Below are 19,956 nucleotides of genomic sequence, written 5' to 3'. Positions count from 1 at the left end.
TGTGGTGTGAGGTACAGATCTTGTTTCATTTTTCTGCAAATGGATCTCCAGTTTTGCCAGCACCATTTATTAAACAAACATTCTGAGAATAATTTTCTAAATGGTGGAGTCAAATCCATTTTTAAAATCTCATTTTTATTTCTCTTCTTACTGCTTTTCTTCACTGAAAGGAAAACTAACATTTCTGAAGTATCTATTGCATTTCAGGTCCATTCTTTTATTTCAGTGGTTCTCAAACTTTAATATGTATCAGCAGCTCCCACCTGGGGAGCTTGTTACAAATTCATTTTCCTTTGTGCCAGGCCCAGCTCTTCTGACCTATTAGCTCTGGGCTGAGGCCCAGGAATCTACAATTTTAACAAATTCCCCTAGGTATTTGATATAGGCACTCTTGGAACCACATTTGATGAAGTCCCTTTTAAATAAATGGAAAAACAGAATCAGGAATTTAAGTCACTTGCCCAAAGCCATTCATGCATCTGGTCACAAGAATTTGAACTCAGCTCTGTCTAACTTCAGAGCTCTTGTGGTCTTCATTACCACAGAGCTTCTCAAATCTTCTCATTGATAATGCTCCTAGCAAGCACAGAAAGTGACCTCCTGCTGGCCCCACTGCAGGGTTCTCAGGTATAATTGAACATGACACATAAGTATACAATGAATCTTTATTAAAATCCCCCACTAGAAATTCTTATGAATTCTGTGTTATGCTGTACTATGTAAAACAATTCCACACATATGTCCAGTTAAATTTACCTTTTTTCCCAACAGCTCTTGCTGTAAAATGGGTGTTACAGGACCGTCGGGCTTCAGGTACACTCTGCCTCAATGTACCTCCAGTATACATCAGTAGTTCACATGTGGTGCTTTGTGGCTGCAGTGTAGTAAATTACTCAGTATGGCTTTTTTACCCATTGTTGTTGTTGTTGTTGTTATGTGCCATCGAGTCGGCCCCGGCTCATAGCGACCCCTCCTTGGGTTTCCAAGGCAGTATCACTACGAAAGTAGGATTGCTCAACCTTCCTTCCGAGGAGTGGCTGGTGGGTTTGAACCACCAGCCTTCTGGTTAGCAGGCAAGTGTCTTAGCCACTATGCTACCAGAGCTCCTTTTTTACCCATAAGTCATTGTAAATTCAATGGTGGAATGAGCAACTGAGGAGGTTCTGATTGTAAATGTTATCCACCTGGGTTATTTCTTTTGCGCGTGGCACAGCGCAATGTTATGGGAGGTTCTCTGTTAGGTACTTAGAGTTCTGATGCTGTGATTGGCTAGTTTGGTCACTCTGCCAAGCTCAAAAGGAGGCCTCCTAGAGGCAGAATCTCTCTCTGACTGCTGGTTGAGGAAGACGTGCTGCCAAAAGAGACACGCGCTCCTGAAAGAGACACATGGCTGCTAGGAAAGAGATGCAAGAGACATGCATTGCTGAGTAAGACACCAAGGGACATGTACTGCTGGGGGAGAGACTGTGAGAGACTTGGCTGAGAGATGGCGGGCTGGGGAGAGAGACTGAGCATTTTTCCTGAACTCGAATTGTAGCCTGGTGCTTCCCTAATAAACCCCATAATCTGTGAGTTCTGGGTGGCTACTGCAGTGAATTATTGAACCCAGGAGAGAGGTGGTGGGTGCTTTGGGAGGAACGGTTGGTGAAAGAGCTGGAGGGAGGCAGCATGTCTGGCCTTGTAGGAATAGCCCTTGGGTTATTGATGGTGGCTCTGTCTTCCTTTTGTGGGGTTAGAGGGGGTCGGAACATGTGGCCTCCTTGCCCTTTTTGCAGTGGCTTAATGGAGGAATGGGCAGTCAAGCAGTATCTCCTCTGGGAGTCACAGAGATGAAGCACCACTTTGGAATACTCAATGGGAGAAGAGCTGAAGGTGAGGGACAGGACCAAGAGAGAGTGCCATTTATTAGGGGTGGGGATTATGGTGCTTAGAAATGTGTGGTGTTTGTACATGGAATGGAGTTAGCATTGGGGTGAACTGAGGGAGGAAATGGAAACATACTTCTCTACTGTACTTCTTTTCAATTTTTAAAGTCCTCCCAAAAAAGAATTTTAAACTCATTTTTTTTCCTTCTCCTCTAATCTCTATTTTTACCTCGCTTTTCCCAGGATCCTATATTTCATTTTTATTTCTCTTTAGCCTCTTTTAGTCAAATATTTCCTTGCTTTTTCCTTGTCTTTCATGATCTTGACCCTTTTGAAGAGTAAAATGGATTTGCCTGATGTTTTCTCATGCTTATAAGTTACACATCTTTGGCACTAATATCAAAGGATGTTTTGTCCTTGATGTATATCATATCAAAGAGTTTATGAGATCATTAAATCTTATGGCAATATTAACCTTAATCATCTGGTTAAGGTGATATCTGTTGGGTTTGTTTATTATAAAATTACTATCTTTCCCTTTGTAGTTAATAATTATCTTGGAGGAGATATTTTCACACTACGCAAGTTGTTTTTATCCTAAACTTTTTGTCCATTAATTTTAGTGCCTAACACTGTACCTGGAAATATGTGTTGTGATGTGCTATTGAGATCCTTCTAACTCATAGTGACTCTATGTACATCAGAACAAAACACTGCCTGATCTGCACCATCCTCCAGTTGTTGCTGTGTTTGAGCTCATTGTTGCAGCTACTGTGTCAATCCATCTTGTTGAATATCTTCCTCTTTTTTCACTAACCCTCTACTTTAGCAAGCATGATGTCCTTCTCTGGGGACTGATGTCTCCTGATGCCATGTCCAAAGTACACGAGATGAGTCTTGCCATCCTTGCTTCTAAGGAGCATTTTGGCTGTACTTCTAAGATTTGTTCATTCTTCTGGCAGGCAGTCCATGGAACATTAACATTCTTCACCAGCACCATAATTCAAAGGCATCAATTGTTCTTCAGTTTTCCTTATTCATTATCCAGCTTTCACATGCATAAGAGGCAATTGTAAATACCATGACTTTGGTCAGGCACACATTTGTCCCTTAAAGTGATATCTTTGCTTTTTAACACTTTAAAGAGGTTGTCTGCAGCAGATTTGCCCAATGCAGTCTTTTTATTTTCTTGATGTTGAGGTGTAAACTATACTGAAGGCTGTAGTCTGTGATCTTTATCAGTAAGTGCTTCAAGTTCTCTTCACTTTCAGCAAGCCAGGTTGTGTCATCTATGTATCACAGGTTGTGAATCAGTCTTCCTCCAGTCCTCATGCCATGTTCTTCATATAGTCAGCTTCTTGGATTATTTGCTCAGCATACAGATTGAATAAATACGGTGAAGGGGTATAACCCTGACACTCACCCTTCCTGGAAATACAGATGCTTGGAAAAGAATGGTTCTAAGAAGAAAAACAAAATTATAAAAATATGATCATTTTAAACTAACACTAGGACAGATTTATAGAAAGTAAGAGGATGATGACTCTTGCCTTAAAATAATTTTTTTCACATTACCTGAATTTGTTATCTGTAGTCACTATTTTCTGGCACATCAAGATAGACTTAATTGAAAAAGAAAATGACCCTGGGACCATTGTGAGAGTTAAAAAAAACTCACTTACTCTCTCAGTGCCTTTGAGTTGGACCTGACCCGTAGCGACCCCTCCTTGGGTTTCTGAGGCGATAATCACTATGGAAGTAGATTGCCCAACCTTCCTTCCAAGGAGTGGCTGGTGGCTTTGAACTGCCAGCCTTCTGGTTAGCAATCAAATGCCTTAGGCACTACGCCACCAGAGCTCCCAGTAAAAAACTTTGGGGGGGAGGGACAAGAAACAACCAAACTCATACCATTGAGTTGATTCTGACACATAGCGACCCCCATTGGGTTTCCAAGGTGGTGAATCTTTACAGAAGTAGATTGCCCAGTCTTCCTTCTGTGGAGCAACTGGTTGGTTTGAACCATCAACTATGTGGTTAGCAGTCAGATGGGTTAAGTACTGTGCTACCAGAGCTCCTCAATTCCTTAAATGTTTTTATAAGTAAATTCAGTCCAGTGGCATTCTTCCAAACACTAACCAGAAGTTTCATCTGCTCTAAAAATAATTTTCTTTAAAAAAATTTATACTTTTCTGATTGTAAAAGTGATATATATTCACTGAAATGACAATAGGAAATTGCAGAGAAATAGAAATGTCATTGTATTTGAGTACATAATTCCAGAGAGAACATTATTTGGTTAACATCCTGGTAACAAATTGAGCATGAATCACATTAGCAACCAGAGTCAGTAAATACTGGAAATGGACTAGGTGTGTTTGGGTCCATCACCTCATTAAATTCTTACATTAACCTTGTCGGAGGAATTTTTTTTTAAAGCATTTTACAGCTGGGGAGACACTGAGAGGGCTTGCCTTCAGTCATGTGACTGATACGCAGGCAGGAGATCTCTCCTGAAAGACAGATGAACAGTGTTATAAACCCTTCCTGCCTCAGACCTCTCAGTGTCTCCCCAGCTATAAAATGGTTTTAAAAAAAAAAAAAAAAAACCTCCTCCAACAGGTTGATGTAAGAATTTAATGAGGTGATGGACCCAAACACACCTAGTCCATTTCCAGTATTTACTGACTCTGGTTGCTAATGATTCATGCTCAAATTGTTACCAGGATGTTAACCAAATAATGTTATCTCTGGAATTATGTACTCAAATACAATGACATTTCTATTTCTCTGAAATTTCCTATTTTCATTTCAGTGAATATATATCATTTTTACGTTCAGAAAAATATAAATTTTTTAAAAGAAAATTCTTTTTAGAGCAGGTGATAACTTATGGTTACTGTTTGGAAGAATGCCAGCGGATTAAATGCTACTGGGTGTTTACTCACAGAAGCCGAGGAGACCTCACACTTGAGCTCCCTTCATGCTGGTTCCCTGTACAGCCAGCTTTGGGAGGGCATGAAGATGAAGACAAAGGAGGAAGTGATTATTTTTAATTTGATCTGACATAGTCTCAACAAAAGAGGTTAGTAATGAAAGGCTAATTATTCAGTAATCATTAATAATGACTCCTTGGTGGCATAGTGCCTAAGGCTAACGAGAAGGTTGGTGGTTCAAACCCACCAGCCACGCTGTGGAAGGAAGACTGGGCATTCTGCTTCTGTAAAGATTTATCCCCTCAGAAACCCAAAGGGGGTCACTATGAGTCAGAATCGACTCTGGCAGTGAGCTTGGTTTGGTTTTTGGTTTGCTTTAAGAATAAATTTCTTATTCTTTGGACATATTCCTTAGACTGTGGTTCAATAATATTGTTGTTGTTGTTATGTGCTGTCGAGTCGGACCCGACTCATAGTGACCCCTTCTTGGGTTTCCGAGGCAATATCACTACGGAAGTAGATTGCCCCATCTTCCTTCCGAGGAGTGGCTGGTGGGTTTGAACCGCCAGCCTTCTGGTTAGCAGTCAAGTGCCTTAGCCACTATGCTACCAGAGCTCCTTCAATAATATTAGTTTATGATTATTCCCAGCTTTCTGTGTTCTCTAAGACTGTAGTAATTTTATGTTACTTTCATTTCAGAAGACTATCCCTACATAAAAGTAGTTCTGGTGGTATAGTGGTTAAGAAATTTGGCTGCTAATCAAAAGGTCAGTAGTTTGAACCTACCAGCTACTCTGTGGAAGAAAGATAAGCCAACCTTGGAAACCCAGTAGGGGTGTTTCTACGAGTCAGAATTGACTTGATGGCAGTGAGTTTGGTTATTTATTTTTTTTATCCATACATCCACCAGCCAGTCCTTGGAAGGAAAACTGGGCAATCTCCTTCTGTAGAGATAACGCCTTGGAAACCCAAGGACGGGTCACTATGAGTTGGAACTGACTCGATGGCAGTGAGTTTGGTTTTTTTGGTACATAAAGCAGTTTGGGTGGCACAAATGGTTAAGGGCTAGCTAGACTACTAGCCAAAAGATTGTCAGTTTGAACATACCCAGAGGCATCTTGGAAGAAAGCCTGATCGTCTACTTCTGAAAGATCACAACCTTGAAAACCCCATGGAGCAGTTCTACTCTGAACACATGGGGTCACCCTGAATTGGAAATGACTTGATTGCAACTAACATCAACAATATCCCTCTATAAATAGAACTTAGAAAAATCATTGTTCCCAAACTATAAAAGATTGAGATTTTAGCAAAAATAATTGCTAGTCTTAGCATTTAAGACTAAGTTAAGTCCATGAGAGTTGGTCCAATTGCCCCCAGGGACCTAAAAACTTAACTGTCTTCCCTGGAGGGGAAAGAACAGACCTCCAGGAAGGCATTTGGAACAGAGTCCTAAGGAAAGGGACAGGAGGATATAGGAAAGAGATAGGAAACCATCAAAAGGAGCACTGCATGTTTCTAGGGTTTGTGTTGGATAGACCTAGGTGTCAAGGAGAGGATGGGCCCTGGAGCTTACCACCTGGGCTCAGACACCAGCTCTACCACCAATTAGTCATGTGCTCTTAGACAAGTTACATACTTTCTCAACCTGTTTTCTCATCTATAAAATGAGGTATAGTAAATTCTTGCCCCACAGGGTTAAGGCGAGAATTAAATGAGTTAGATGTGTATGAAGCCCTTAATCCCAGTGCAGAGCAGAGTAAATACTCAAATAAATTGCTCTTATTGCTATTATTTACTGCCTTCAGCTTCAACTTCCTGCAATACCTTTCCAGGACTCTGAACACAGGCCTTACTGTTTAATGAGTCGAGTAAATTTTTTTTTTTAATTTTTATTGTGATTTGGGTGAAAGTTTACAGAGCAAATTCATTTTCCATACAGCAGTTCACACACATTTTGTTTCATGACATTGACTGCAATTCCCTACAATGTAACAGCTCTCTTCCCACTTCGTCCTGGCAGTTACCTCTTCCCTGTGTCTTTCTCTCCCATGCACTCCCGCCCCCACCCCCAGCTGTCTCCCTGTGTAAACACTGCCCTGCTGTTCTCCTACAACTGATCACTCCAAGGAGTATATCTGATGTAAATGTTGACCCCATATGCCTGTCTATTACTTGGCTGGAAGCCATAGGAATGGGTTCAATTCCAGACCTGAAGGGCCATAGTCTTGGGGGTCTCACCAGCCTCTATCAGACCAGCAAACCTGGTCCCTTTCTTTTTCCCCTATGATTTTGAGTTTTGTTCCACATTGTTCTCCCACTCCATCCGAGATCTCCTGCACTGATCTCCCTCTGAGTGGTTGATAGTGGTAGCCGGGCACCATCTAGCCCCTCTGGTCTCATGGTCATGTAGGCTGAGGATTGCATGGTCCACCAGTCCCTTGGACTAATTGTTTACATGCGTCCTTGGCCACCTTCATTTTTCTTTGCTCTGGACGAGGAGAGACCCATCGTTGCATCTAGGTGGCTGCTTGCAAGCTTTTGAGATCCCAGTCATTAACTCATCAAAGTAGAATGTAGAGCAGTGCCCTTATGTAGTATTTTGTGCCCATTGAGCTTGATGTGTCCAGCAACCATGATCCCGAGCCCACAGGTCCAACCACTTACTCCCTCTGGGTAGCTGGCTGTGGCCAAGAATCACTGCAACCTTGTCCCTTGTCAGCTTTATTGGACATTCTTACAGCATATACATATATGATTGTAGAAACATCGTCTACCAACCCAATACATGGTCTGGGCACATTAGCCCTGGCCTACACATATCTGATCATTCAGCCTGTCCACCCAAGTCATTTTCTTTTAAGGGCCGACCCAGGAACATAACCTCCATTTATAGCATTGTGTCTTGAAATAAATGCTATCTAGGTTTCATTCAAACTAATCTAGAGTTAAATTTTTGAAATACTACTGGTTGGCAAGGAGCCCTGGTGGTACAAATGGTTGGTTAACTGAAAGGTTGGAGGTTTGAACCCACTCTGTGGCCCCATGGGAGAAAGATCTGGTGATCACCTTCCATAAAGATTGTTGTTGTTGTTAGGTGCTATTGAGTTGACTCCAACTCGTGTACAACAGAACGAAACACTGCCTGGTCCTGTGCCAGCCTCACAATATTTGCTGAGCACATTGTTGTAGCCACTGTGTCAATCCATCTCATTGAGGGCCTTCCGCCTTTTCACTGACCCTCCACTTTATCAAGCATGATATCCTTCTCCAGGGAATGGGCCCTTCTGACAACATAACCAAAGTAAGTGAGACAAAGTCTGGCCATTCTTGCTTGCAAGGAGCATTGTGGCTGCACTTCTTCCAGGACAGATTTGTTTGTTCTTTTGGCAGTCTGTGGTACTTTTAGTTGTGCTTCACCAACAGTACAACTCAAAAACATGAACCCTTTTTCAGTCTCCCTTGTTCATTGTCCAGCTCTCGCATGCGTATGAGGCGATTGAAAATACCATGGCTTGGGTTAGGCACACTTTAGTCTTCAAGGAGACATCTTTGCCCTGCATCCCTTGAAAGGTCTTTTGCAAAAGATTTGCCCAATGTATTACTTTGTCTGATGTCTTGACTGCTGCTTCTGTTGGTGTTCACTGTGGAACCAAGTAATATGAAATCTTTAGCAACTTCAATCTTTTCTCCATTTACCGTGATGCTGCTTATTGTAAGGATTTTTGTTTTCTTTATGTTGAGATGTAATCCATATTGCAGACTGAAGTCTTTAATCTTCATCAGTAAATGCTTCAAGTTATCCTCACTTTCAGCAACCAAAGTTGTGTTGTCTGTATATCGCAGGTTGTTAATGAGCCTTCCTCTGATCCTGATGGCACCTTCTTCATATAGTCCAGCTTCTCGGATTATTTGCACAGCATACAGATTGAGTAAGTATGGTGAAAGGATTCAATCCTGATGCACTCCCTTCTTGATTTTAAACCATGCAGTGTTCCCTTTTTCTGTTCGAACGACAGCCTCCTGGTCTATGGACAGGTTCCTTGTGAGTATAATGAAATGTTCTGGAATTCCTGTTCTTTTCAGCGTTATCCACAATTTGATATGGTCCACATGATCGAATGCCTTTGCATAGTCAATAGAACACAAATAAACACCTTTCTGGTATTCTTTGCTTTCAGCCAGGATCCATCTGACATCAGCAATGATATCCCTCGCTCCATGTCCCCTTCTGAATCCAGCTTGCATTTCTGGAAGTTCTCTGTCAATGAACTGCTGCACCTGTTTTTGAATTAACTTCAGTAAGATTTTACTTGCATGTAATATTAATGATGTTTGATAATTTCCACATTCTGTGGGATCACCTTTCTTTGGAATGGGTATGGATATGGATCTCTTCCACTCAGTTGGCCAGGTAGCTGTCTTCCACATTTCTTGGTATAGACAAGTGAATGCCTCCAGCTCGGAATCTGTTTGTTGAAACATCGCAATGGATATTCCACCAATTCCTGGAGCCTTGTTCTTCGCCAGTTCCTTCAGTGCAGCTTCAACTTCTTCCTTCAATACCATTGGTTCTTGATCATATGCTGCCTCCTGAAAATGGCTGAAGGAGCTCTGGTGGCATAATGCCTAAGGCATTTGATGCTAACCAGAAGGCTGGCAGTTCAAACCCCCCAGCCACTCCTTGGAAGGAAGGTTGGGCAATCTATTTCCATAGTCATACTGCCTTGGAAACTCAAGGAGGGATCGCTATGAGTTGGATCCGACTCCACAGCAGTGAGTTTGGTTTTTTTTTTTTTTTTTAAATGGATGAACATCGACCACTTCTTTTGGTACAGTGACTGTATTCCTTCTATTTTCTTTTGATGTTTCCTGCTTCATTCAGTATTTTCCCCATAGAAACTTTCAGCATTGCAACTCGAGGCAAGAATTTTTTCTTCAGTTCTTTCAGCTTGAGAATTGCTGAACATGTTTTTCCCTTTTGGTTTTCTAATTACAGGTCTTTGCACATTTCATTATAATAATTGACTGTCTTCTTGAGCTGCTCTTTGAAATCTTCTGTTTAGCTCTTTTATCTTGTCATTTCTTCCATTTGCTTTAGCTGCTCTCCATTCAAGGGCAAGTTTCAGAGTCTCTTCTGACATCTGTTTTGGTCTTTCCTTCCTTTCCTGTCTTTTTAATGACCTTTTGCTTTCTTTGTGTATGATGTTCTGGATGTCATTCCACAATTTGGTTTTTGGTCATTGGTGTTTAGTGCATCAAATCTATTCAGGTGGTCTCTAAATTCAGGAGGGATATAATCAAGGTCATATTTTGGCTTTCATGGACTTCTTGATTGTCTTCAGGTTCAACTTGAACTTGCATATGAGCAATTGATAGTCTGTTCCACAGTCAGCTCTTGGCCTTGTTTTGGCTGACTCTATCACCTCTTTCCACAGATGTAGTTGATCTGATTCCTGTGTACTCCATCTGGTGAAGTCCACATATATAGCTGTTGTTTGTGTTGTTGAAAAATGGTATTTGCAATGAATAAGTCTTTGGTCTTGCAGCATCTATCATGCAATGTCCAGCATTATTTCTATCACCAAGGACATATTTTCCAACTACCAGTGATTCTTCTTTGTATCCAACTTTTGCATTCCAATCACCAGTGATAATCAACACATCTTTGGTTGTGTGTTTGGTCAATTTCAGACTGCAGAAGTTGGTAAAAATCTTTAGTTCCCTTGTCTTTGGCTTTGGTGGTTGGTGTGTAAATTTGAACAACAGTAGTATTAACTGGTCTTCCTTGTAGGCATATGGATATTATCCTGTCACTGGCAGCATTGTACTTCAGGATAGATCTTGGAACATTCTTTGTGATGATGAATGCCATACTGTTCCTCTTCAATTTGTCATTCCCGGCATAGTAGATCATATGGTGTCTGATTCAAAATGGCCAAAACCAGTCCATTTCAACCTAGGATATCTATCTTTATGTGTTCCATTTCATTTTTGCCAACTTTCAGTTTTCCTAGATTCATATTTTGTACATTCCATGTTCTGATTATTAATGGATGTTTGCAGCTGTTTCTTCCCATTTGGAATTGTGTCTTATCAGCAAATGGAGGTCCCAAAAGCTTTACTCCATCCACATCATTAAGGTTGTCTCTACTCTGAGGGGGCAGCTCTTCCCAAGTTGTATTTTGAGTGCCTTCTGATCTGAGGGGCTCATCGTCCAGCACTATATTGGTCTGTTTTTCAGGGCTATTCATCAAGTTTTCCAGTAATATATCAGAAGTGTTTCATTGCTATTCATAAGGTTTTCACTGGCCAATTCTTTGAGAAGTAGATGACCCCTTCTTCTGAGTCTCTTTTAGTCTGGAAGTGCTGCTGAAACCTGTCCACCATGGGTGACCCTGCTGGTATTTGATATACTGGTGTTCCAGGCAGATAGAAACACACAGGCCACCACAGTATGACAAACTGACAGCTTAGTGGTGGTCCATAAAGATTACAGTCTGGCCATATGTAGGGTTGGCAGACAATGTTTCTACAAGTGTATGGCTATGTTCTGTAAGAATTCCCAGCTGTATTGTAGAGCTGACAAGGGACAAGGTTGTAGTCACTTCTTGGGCACAGCCAGCTTCCCAGAGGGAACAAGTGGTTGGACCTGTGGGCTTGGGACCATAGTCACAGGGAACATCAAGCTCAATTGGCATAACATACTACACAAAACATTGTTCTGCCTCCTACTTAGCAACTGGGATCTTAAAAGCTTGCAAGTAGCCATCTAGATGCAACGATGGGTCTCTTCTCGTCCAGAGCAAAGAAGAATGAAGAATTCATGGCAAAAATTAGTCCAAGTGACTGGTACACTATGCGATCCTCAGCCTATACAAGTATGAGACCAGAAGAACTAGATGGTGCCTGGCTACCACTGTCAACCACTCAAAGGGAGATCTATGTAAGAGATCCTGAATAGAGTTGGAGAAAATGTGGAACAAAACTCAAAATCACTTGGATAAAAAAAAAGAAAAAGGGACCAGGTTTGCTGGTCTGATAGAGGTTGATGGAGCCACTGAGACTATGGCCCCTAGCTGCCCTTCAGGTCTGGAATTGAACCCACACAAGTGGCTTCCAGGCAAATAAAAGACAGGTATACGAGGTGAACATTTATGCTAGCTAGATACACTCCTTGGAGAGAACAGTCTTGGGAGAATAGAAGGGCTGTGTATGCATAGGGAGATAGCTCAGGGGGCAGGAGTACATGGAGGGATGGACATAGGGAAGAGGTAACTATAAGAAGGAAGTGGGAGGGGAGCTGTTGCATTGTGGTAAATTGTAGTCAATGTCATGAGACAAAGTGTTTGTGAACTGATATATGGAAAGTGAATTTGCTCTGTAAACTTTCACCCAAATCACAATAAAAAAAAAAAGATTACAGGCTGGAAGACTATTGGGGCAGTTTTACTCTGTCACACAGAGTTGTTATGAGTTGAAAAGAGCTTCATGACGCTCAACAATTGCAACCTCTCAGTAAGTATGAAACTGTTAATAGAGTTGCTAAGACTGCTTTTTGTTGTTTTTCCTTTTCATAGTTACCACCTTCACATTTCTCATTAAAAATAACCAATAAAAACTTTGTTTTCATTATAAAAAGTTAGAACTATAGTATTTAAAAATTTCTTAAAGGAAAAAGAAAAAAAAATGTCCCCCAGGAATATCGGTACTCCTAGTACAATTATTAAAACCAAACTTACTGTCAGTTGAGTCAGATCCGACTCATAGCAAATCTTGCCTGGGTTTCTGAGGTAGTATCACTATGGAAGTAGATTGCCCAATCTTCCTTCTGAGAAGTGGCTGTTGGGTTTGAACCTCCAGCCTTCTGGTTAGCAGTCAGTTGCCTTAGGCACTAGTGCTGCACTAGGTTAAACCCACCAGCCACTCCTTAGAAGAAGATTAGGCAATCTACTTCCATAGAGATAACGCCTCAGAAACCCAAGATGGGGTCGCTATGAGTTGGATCTGACTCTATGGCAGTGAGTTTGGTTTTTGGTTTTGGAGGCGGTTGGAACCTTCTCCCTCTAGAATCTCTAGTTTTTTTTGATTTCTAAACCGTAGATAGAAAACTGGCATTTCTCTTAGGGTCTATTATAGGGACAGGTTTTCAATTTGTGCAGTGAATAATTTCGGGTAAGATTTCCATTTGAAACAAAATGTCTTTTGTCATTGTCTTTTAGAGATTGTTGGAGCAGGACTACTGAGCAAAAGCAGGCATTGCATCTTCAGTTGTCATCGATTTTGTCTTCAGATTGGAAGAGTTTAACTTAAAGAAACTTTCAGCCTGCACTGGGGCAGTGAGATATATAAGCTCACATAATAAGAGACATGGGCTTCAACCTGAATTTCCACCTTTCCTACAGAGTCCGCTTACTGTTAGTCTTTACCTTATGCCTGACGGTGGTTGGATGGGCCACCAGTAACTACTTTGTGGATGCTATTCATGAGATTCCTAAAGCAAGGAATTTCATGACTAACTTCAACAAGGCCACGGTTTTGGAGAAGGAAGAAACTCCGACTAATAAAGCTCCTGTGAAAAAAGTAGACCTTGAAAACTGCCCTTCTATGTCCCCATACCTCAGTAAGTTTTTCTTTTTCACAAGTAATATGTAAACTGTTTATTTAAATATGAAATATATGTATAGAAAATCAGAAGTGTACAGCTTGATTAAGTTTCACCAAATGAACCTATCCATGGAACCTGTATATAAATTGAGAAACGGAGTGTACTGGAATCCCAGAAGCTTCTTTCAGTCACTACCCTAACTTTAAGATTCTAATACCAAATATTAGGTTTTCCTGTTTTTGAACTTCACATAATTGGAAACATGCCATGTACCCTTTCGTGTTTGGCTTCTGTTGCTTAATACTGTGTGTAAGATCTGTCCCTATTTTAGTTTTTAGTTATAGTTTGCTCATGCTCACTGATATATAGTATTCCATTACATGAACATAGTCAGATTTTATTATCCAGCCACAAAAATCTCAGCGGCATACAACAGTAAGCATATTTTAGGCCACAAGTCTTTGAGATGAGCTGGGGATCTCTTGATCTAGGCCTGGCAGCCGTCTTGGGCTTGTTCTTCTCATGGCACGACCAGAGCACAGGACTGCAATTGGGAAACATCAGCATATGCAAGCCTTCTCTTGTGTCACATCATTACCATTCCCTTGATCGAATTATGGAGTCAAGGGGCAGGATCTAAGTTTTTAATGTTGTCTTTAGTGTTCATTTATTAAATGTAGTATAGTATATTTTCCTTTGATGATCTTGCCTTTCAATTTCAGTTAATGCTTTTAATGAATATTAAACTAAAGGAGCCGCTGGGTGGCATAAATATTTAAGCTCTTGGCTGCTAACTGAAAGGCTGGTGGGTTGAGTCCACCCAGTGGCACTTCAGAAGAAAGGCCTGGTGATATACTTTCAAAAGGTCACAGCTATTGGAAATTCTGTGGAGCACAGTTCTACTCTGACACAGAAGGGGTCTCCATGAGTTGGCATTGACTTGATAGCAACTGGTACAAACTAGAGAGAGAGAGAGAGAGAGAGACAGAGAAGAACCCATACAGAGTTATTTCTCACACATCTTTTTTTTAATTATAATTTGGATGAAAGTTTAAGAGCAAATTGGTTTTCCATTCAATAGTTCATACACATTTTGTTTTGTGACATTGATTACAGTCCCCACAATGTAACAACAACACTCTTTCCACTAACTCCCAAATACTACTCTTTTGACATCCTACGTTTGATTGTTCTAATAAGTGTATACCTCCCTGGTATTATTGTTCACCTGTTTGGTCTGTCCATTGTTTGGCTGAAAGATGAGCCATGGTAGTGAGTTCACTTCCTGGCTTGAAGGGTGTCTTGGGGTTCCACCAGTCTACCAGACCAGAAGCCTAGTCTTTTTTTTAATGCTTTTGAGTTTTTATTGCACATTTTTTCCCCTACTCTATCTAGGATCTCCTATTATGGTTCCTTTCAGAGTGATCAGCAGTGGTAGCCAGGTAAAATCTAGTTATTCTGGGCTCAGGGTCGTGGAGGTGGATTTTGCATGGTCCGTCAGTCCTTTGGACTAATTGTTTCCATGTGTCTTTGATTTTATTCAGTCTTCTTTGCTGTGGATGGGGAGAGACCAATAGTTGTACTTTAGATGGCCGCTCACAAGCTTTTAAGAACTTAGTTGTTACTCACCAAAGTAGAATGTAGAACTTTCTTTCTGGACTGTGTTGTGCCAGTTGACCTTTGTGGTAGTTAAGTCTGTGTGTCAACTTGGCTGGGCCTGGTTGAGTGGCGGGCAGCTGGTAGTAGTTATTCCCTATGGTGAGACTGGTAATCAGCTCCATGGTGGGATCTACCACAAGTAGCTGAGTAGCTGCCTTAGGGACGTGGTCTGGTTCCTGTATATAAGGAGAAGCCTTGGAAATGGTCTCTAGCTTATGGCACTCTTGAGCCCTGCATGTAGCCATGTCATTGCTCAGCAGCCTGCTGACCTTGGGACTTTCAGTGGACTTGACTTAATGGCCTGCCGTGTGGTTTGGTAACATTGGGACTGTGCCTTTTTACTTGTCAACCTTAGGTTTTCTCAGCCTCAGCAGCTAGCAGCTGTCTGAGTGAAGAAAAGTCTCTAGTTCCAGTGGGCTGGGAACAGGAGGCAGAGCTGAACCCCAAGGTCAAGGGCTTTCACCCAGCCCCTAGAGTCTGGCACTTTGAATTCAGACTTAAAGCCTCCAAACTGTAAGAGAATAAACTCCTGTTTGTTCAAGCATCCCATTTGTGATATATTCCTGTCAGAGTGGCACTGGATAACCAGAACAACATTAATGTTCCCTGAGACTATGGTCCTGAGCCCCAAGGCCCAGTGACTCATTACCCTCAAGTGTTTGTTTACAGATGAAGAGCTTTCATAATGTTGCCCCCTAAGTGCTCTACTATATTCATGGATGTATTTGCAGCACATAAAATACATGAGAGGCTAGGGACCTCAGGAGCAGCAGGATATCCAGTTAAAGGGATGGGAGGCAAGGTTAGGCCCCAAACCCCATAGAGTGAGGAGAGGGAGGGAGCAAGAGAGGCCAGGGACCTCAGGAGTTGCAGGATATCCAGGTGAAAAGGGGCAGGAGGCAAGGCAGGCCCCAGCCCCCTAGAGCCAGGAAAGGGAGGGAGCAGCCGGGCACCACAAAGTGGCAGGTTCCAGGTAGGAATTAGGTCAGGGGAGGGCGCAGAGGTTTCCAACAACTAAGGGAAGACAAACTTGTCTGTCAGTTTGTCATCCTGTGGGGCTTATATGTTGTTGTGAGGCTTGAGGCTGTGCCACTGTGTCAGACACCAGCGGGTTGCACATGGTGTACAGGTTTCAGTGCAGCTTACAGACTAAGACTAGGAAGAAAGAGAAGGCCATCTACTCAAAAATTGGCCAGGGAAAACCTTATGAATAGCAGAGAAATACTGTCTGATACATTACTGGGCAACTTTATGAATAGCTTGGAAACATTGTCTGATACAGTGTAGGAAGATGAGCCCCTTGGGTTGAAAGGCACTCAAAATAAGACTGGGAAAGAGCTGCCTCATCAGAGTAGAACCAATCTTAATGATAGGGATAAGGTAAGTCTTTCAGGACCTCCATGTGCTGACATGGCACAATTCAAATTGAGTAGAAACAGCTGCAAGCATCCATTAATAATCAGAACATTGAATGTACCAAGTATGAATCTAGGAGAATTGGAAGTTGTCAAAAATGAAATGGAATGCATAAAGATTGATATCCTAGGCATTAAGTGAGCTGAAATGGATGAGTTTTGGCCATTTTGAATCAGAAAACCACATAATCTACTATGCCGGGTGTGGTAGTTCAGCTTGTGTGTCAACTTGGTTGGGCCTGGTTGAGTGGCTGGGCAGCTGGATGTAATATTCCCCATGATGAAACTGGTAATGAGCTCCATGGTGTAATCTGCTGAGTAGCTGCCTTAGGGAATGTGGGCTGATTCCTGCATATAAGCAGAGCCTTGGGTAATGTCTGTAGCTTATGGCACCTTGAACCCTACATGTACCTGTGTTGTTCAGCAGCCTGCCATACTCTGCCGATCTTGGGACTTACAATGTACTTGAATTAATGGCTTCCTGTGTGATTTGGTAATAGTAGGACTGTGCCTTTTTACTTGTCAACCTTGGGGCTTCTCAGCCTCAGCAGCCAGCAGCTGTCTGAATGAAGAAAAGCCTCTAGCTTCAGTGGGCATGGGAGCTGGAGGCAGAGCTGGTCCCCAGGGTTGAGAGGCTTTCACCTATCCCTAGATCCTGGCACTTTGAACTTGGACTTAAAGCCTCCAAGCTGTAAGAGAATAAACCCCTGTTTGTTAAGGCCATCTCATTTGTGGTATATTCTTGCCAGAGTGGCACTAGGTAACTAGAACACTGGGAATGACAAATTGAAGAGGAATGGCATGGCATTCATCATCACAAAGGATGTTTCAAGATCTGTTCCAAAGTACAGTGCTGTCAGTGATAGGATAATATCCATACGTCTACAAGGAAGACCTGTTAAAACTGTATTATTCAAATTTACACACCAACCACCAAAGCCAAAGATGAGGAAGTTGAAGATTTTTATCAACTTCTGCAGTCTGAAATTAACTGAACATGCAATCAAGATGTGTTGCTTATCACTGGTTATTGGAATGCAAAAGGTAAAAAAGAATTACTGGTACTTGGAAAATTTGGCCTTGGTGATAGAAATAATGCTGGAGATCGCGTGATAGAATTTTGCAAGACCAACAACTTATTCATTGCAAATACCTTTTTTCAACAACACAAATGGCAGCTATACACATGGACGTCACTAGATGGAGTACACAGGAATCAGATTGACTACATCTGAGGCAGGAAGAGATGGAAAAGCTCAATATCTTCAGCCAAAATAAGGCCAGGAGCTGATTGTGGAAAAGACCATCAGCTGCTCATATGCAAGTTCAACTTGGAAGTTGAAGACAAAACAAGTCCACGAGAATGAAAATATGACCTTGAATATATCCCTCCTGAATTTAGAGACCATCTAAAGAATAGATTTGATGCATTGAACACCAGTGATCAAAAACCAGAAGAACTGTGGGATGACAACAAGAGCATCATCCATGAAGAAAGCAAGAGGTCATTAAAAATATGACAAAGGAAACAAAGACCAAAATGGATGTCAGAAGAGACTCTGAAACTTGCCCTTGAGCGAAGAGTTGTTGTTATGTGCCATTGAGTGGGACCCGACTCATAGCGACCCCTCCTTGGGTTTCCAAGGCAATATCACTACGGAAGTAGATTGCCCCATCTTCCGAGGAGTGGCTGGTGGGTTTGAACCCCAGCTTTCTGGTTAGCAGTCAAGTGCCTTAAGCACTACGCTACCAGAGCTCCCTGAGTGAAGAGTAGCTAAAGCAAATGGAAGAAATGACTAGATAAAGGAGCTGAACAGAAGATTTCAAAGAGCAGCTCCAGCAGACAAAGTCAATTACTATAATGAAATGTGCAAAGACCTGGAGTTAGAAAACTAAAGGGGAAGAACACGCTTGGCATTTCTCAAGCTGAAAGAACTAAGGAAAAAAAGTTAAGCCTCTACTTGCAATATTGAAAGATTCTATGGGCAAAGTATTGAAGTGATGCAGGAAGCATCAAAAGAAGATGGAAGGAATACACAGTGAATGCCCCAAAAAGAACTGGTTGATCTTCATTCATTTTCAGGAGGTGGGATATGTTGAAGAATTAATGGTACTGAAAGAAGAAGTTAAAGCTGCACTGAAAGAATTGGCAAAGAGGAAGGCTCCAGGAATCGACGGAATACCCATTAAGGTGTTTCAACAAATGGATGCCCCACTGAAGGCACTCACTCAGTTATGCCAAGAGATTTGGAAGACAGGTACCTGGCCAACTGACTGGAAGAGATCCATATTTGTATCCATTCCAAAGAAAGGTGATTCCACAGAATGTGGAAATCATCTAACAGTATCATTAATATTACATGCAAGTAAAATCTTACTGAAGATAATTCAAAAATAGTTGCAGCAGTATATTGACAGAGAACTTCCAGATTGCTAGCTGGATTCAGAAGAGGATGTGGAACAAGGGATATTATAGCTGATGTCAGATGATCTTGGCTGAAAGCAAAGAATACCAGAAAGATGTTTACTTGTGTTTTATTGACTATGCAAAAGCATGTGATTGTGTGGATCATAAAAAATTGTGGATAATATTGAGAAGAATGGGAATTCCAGAACACTTAATTGTATTCAGGAGGAACCTGGACATAGACCAGGAGGCTGTCATTTGAACAGAAAAAGGGAACACTACATGGTTTAAAATCAAGAAGGGAGTATATCAGGGTTGAATCCTTTCACCATACTTATTCAATTTGTATGCTGAGCAAATAATCCGAGAAGCTGGCCTACATGAAGAAGAACGTGGCATCAGGATTGGGGGAAGACTCATTCACAACCTGTGATACGCTGACGACACAACTTTGGTTGCTGAAAGTGAGGATGACTTGAAGCACTTACTGATGAAGATTGAAGACTACAGTATGCAGTATGGATTACATCTCAATATAAAGAAAAATCCTCACAACTGGACCTATAAGCAGCATTGTGATAAATGGAGAAAAGATTGAAATTGTCAAAGACTTCACATTGCTTGGTTCTACAATTGACGCTAATGGAAGCAGCAGTCAGGACATCAGACTACATATAGCTCTGGGCAAATTGGCTGCAAAGGACCTCTTTCAGGTGCTGAAGAGCAAAGATGTCTCCTTGAGGACTAAGGTGCGCCTGACACAAGCCATAATATTTTCAGTTGCCTTGTATGCATGTGTGTCGTGGACCAACTTGGTTGTGGAGTGTGTGGCTGCTTGTTCATGTGAGCCAGTGGGATGGAGCCCTAGCTGCTGCCCAAGAGTGAGGGGGCGGGGCTGCCGTGCCCAAGAGGGAGAGGAACGGCCCTTTCTAGGCCAAGGGGGTGAGGTCACTATTCAGGAACTAGGGGACAGGAGCCACCCAGTGGAGGAGACCTGTACAGATACCACCCATTGAAGATCTGTACAGGTGCCAAGTTGACAAGGGGTGGAATTGTGGTGATTATGTTT

General features: G+C 41.8%; 1 protein-coding gene across 1 annotated transcript in view; it reads left to right on the top strand.

Annotated features, from left to right (window-relative positions):
* Window positions 1-13,168: 13,168 nt before the first annotated feature.
* The window catches only part of B4GALT4 (beta-1,4-galactosyltransferase 4), a 29,451-nt gene continuing 22,663 nt past the window's right edge, over window positions 13,169-19,956 (top strand). Inside the window, exon 1 of the mRNA XM_007943863.2 lies at window positions 13,169-13,421. Within this exon, the coding sequence (XP_007942054.1) occupies window positions 13,169-13,421 (253 nt within the window). The remainder of the gene's footprint in view (window positions 13,422-19,956) is intronic.

Source organism: Orycteropus afer, unplaced genomic scaffold, assembly GCF_000298275.1.
Source record: "Orycteropus afer afer isolate SDZICR_OR568_19922 unplaced genomic scaffold, OryAfe1.0 scaffold00114, whole genome shotgun sequence".
In the NCBI taxonomy this organism is placed as follows: Eukaryota; Metazoa; Chordata; class Mammalia; order Tubulidentata; family Orycteropodidae; genus Orycteropus; species Orycteropus afer.
The sequence above is the reverse complement of the archived record's forward strand: the minus strand, read 5'-3'. Positions and strand labels throughout refer to the sequence as shown.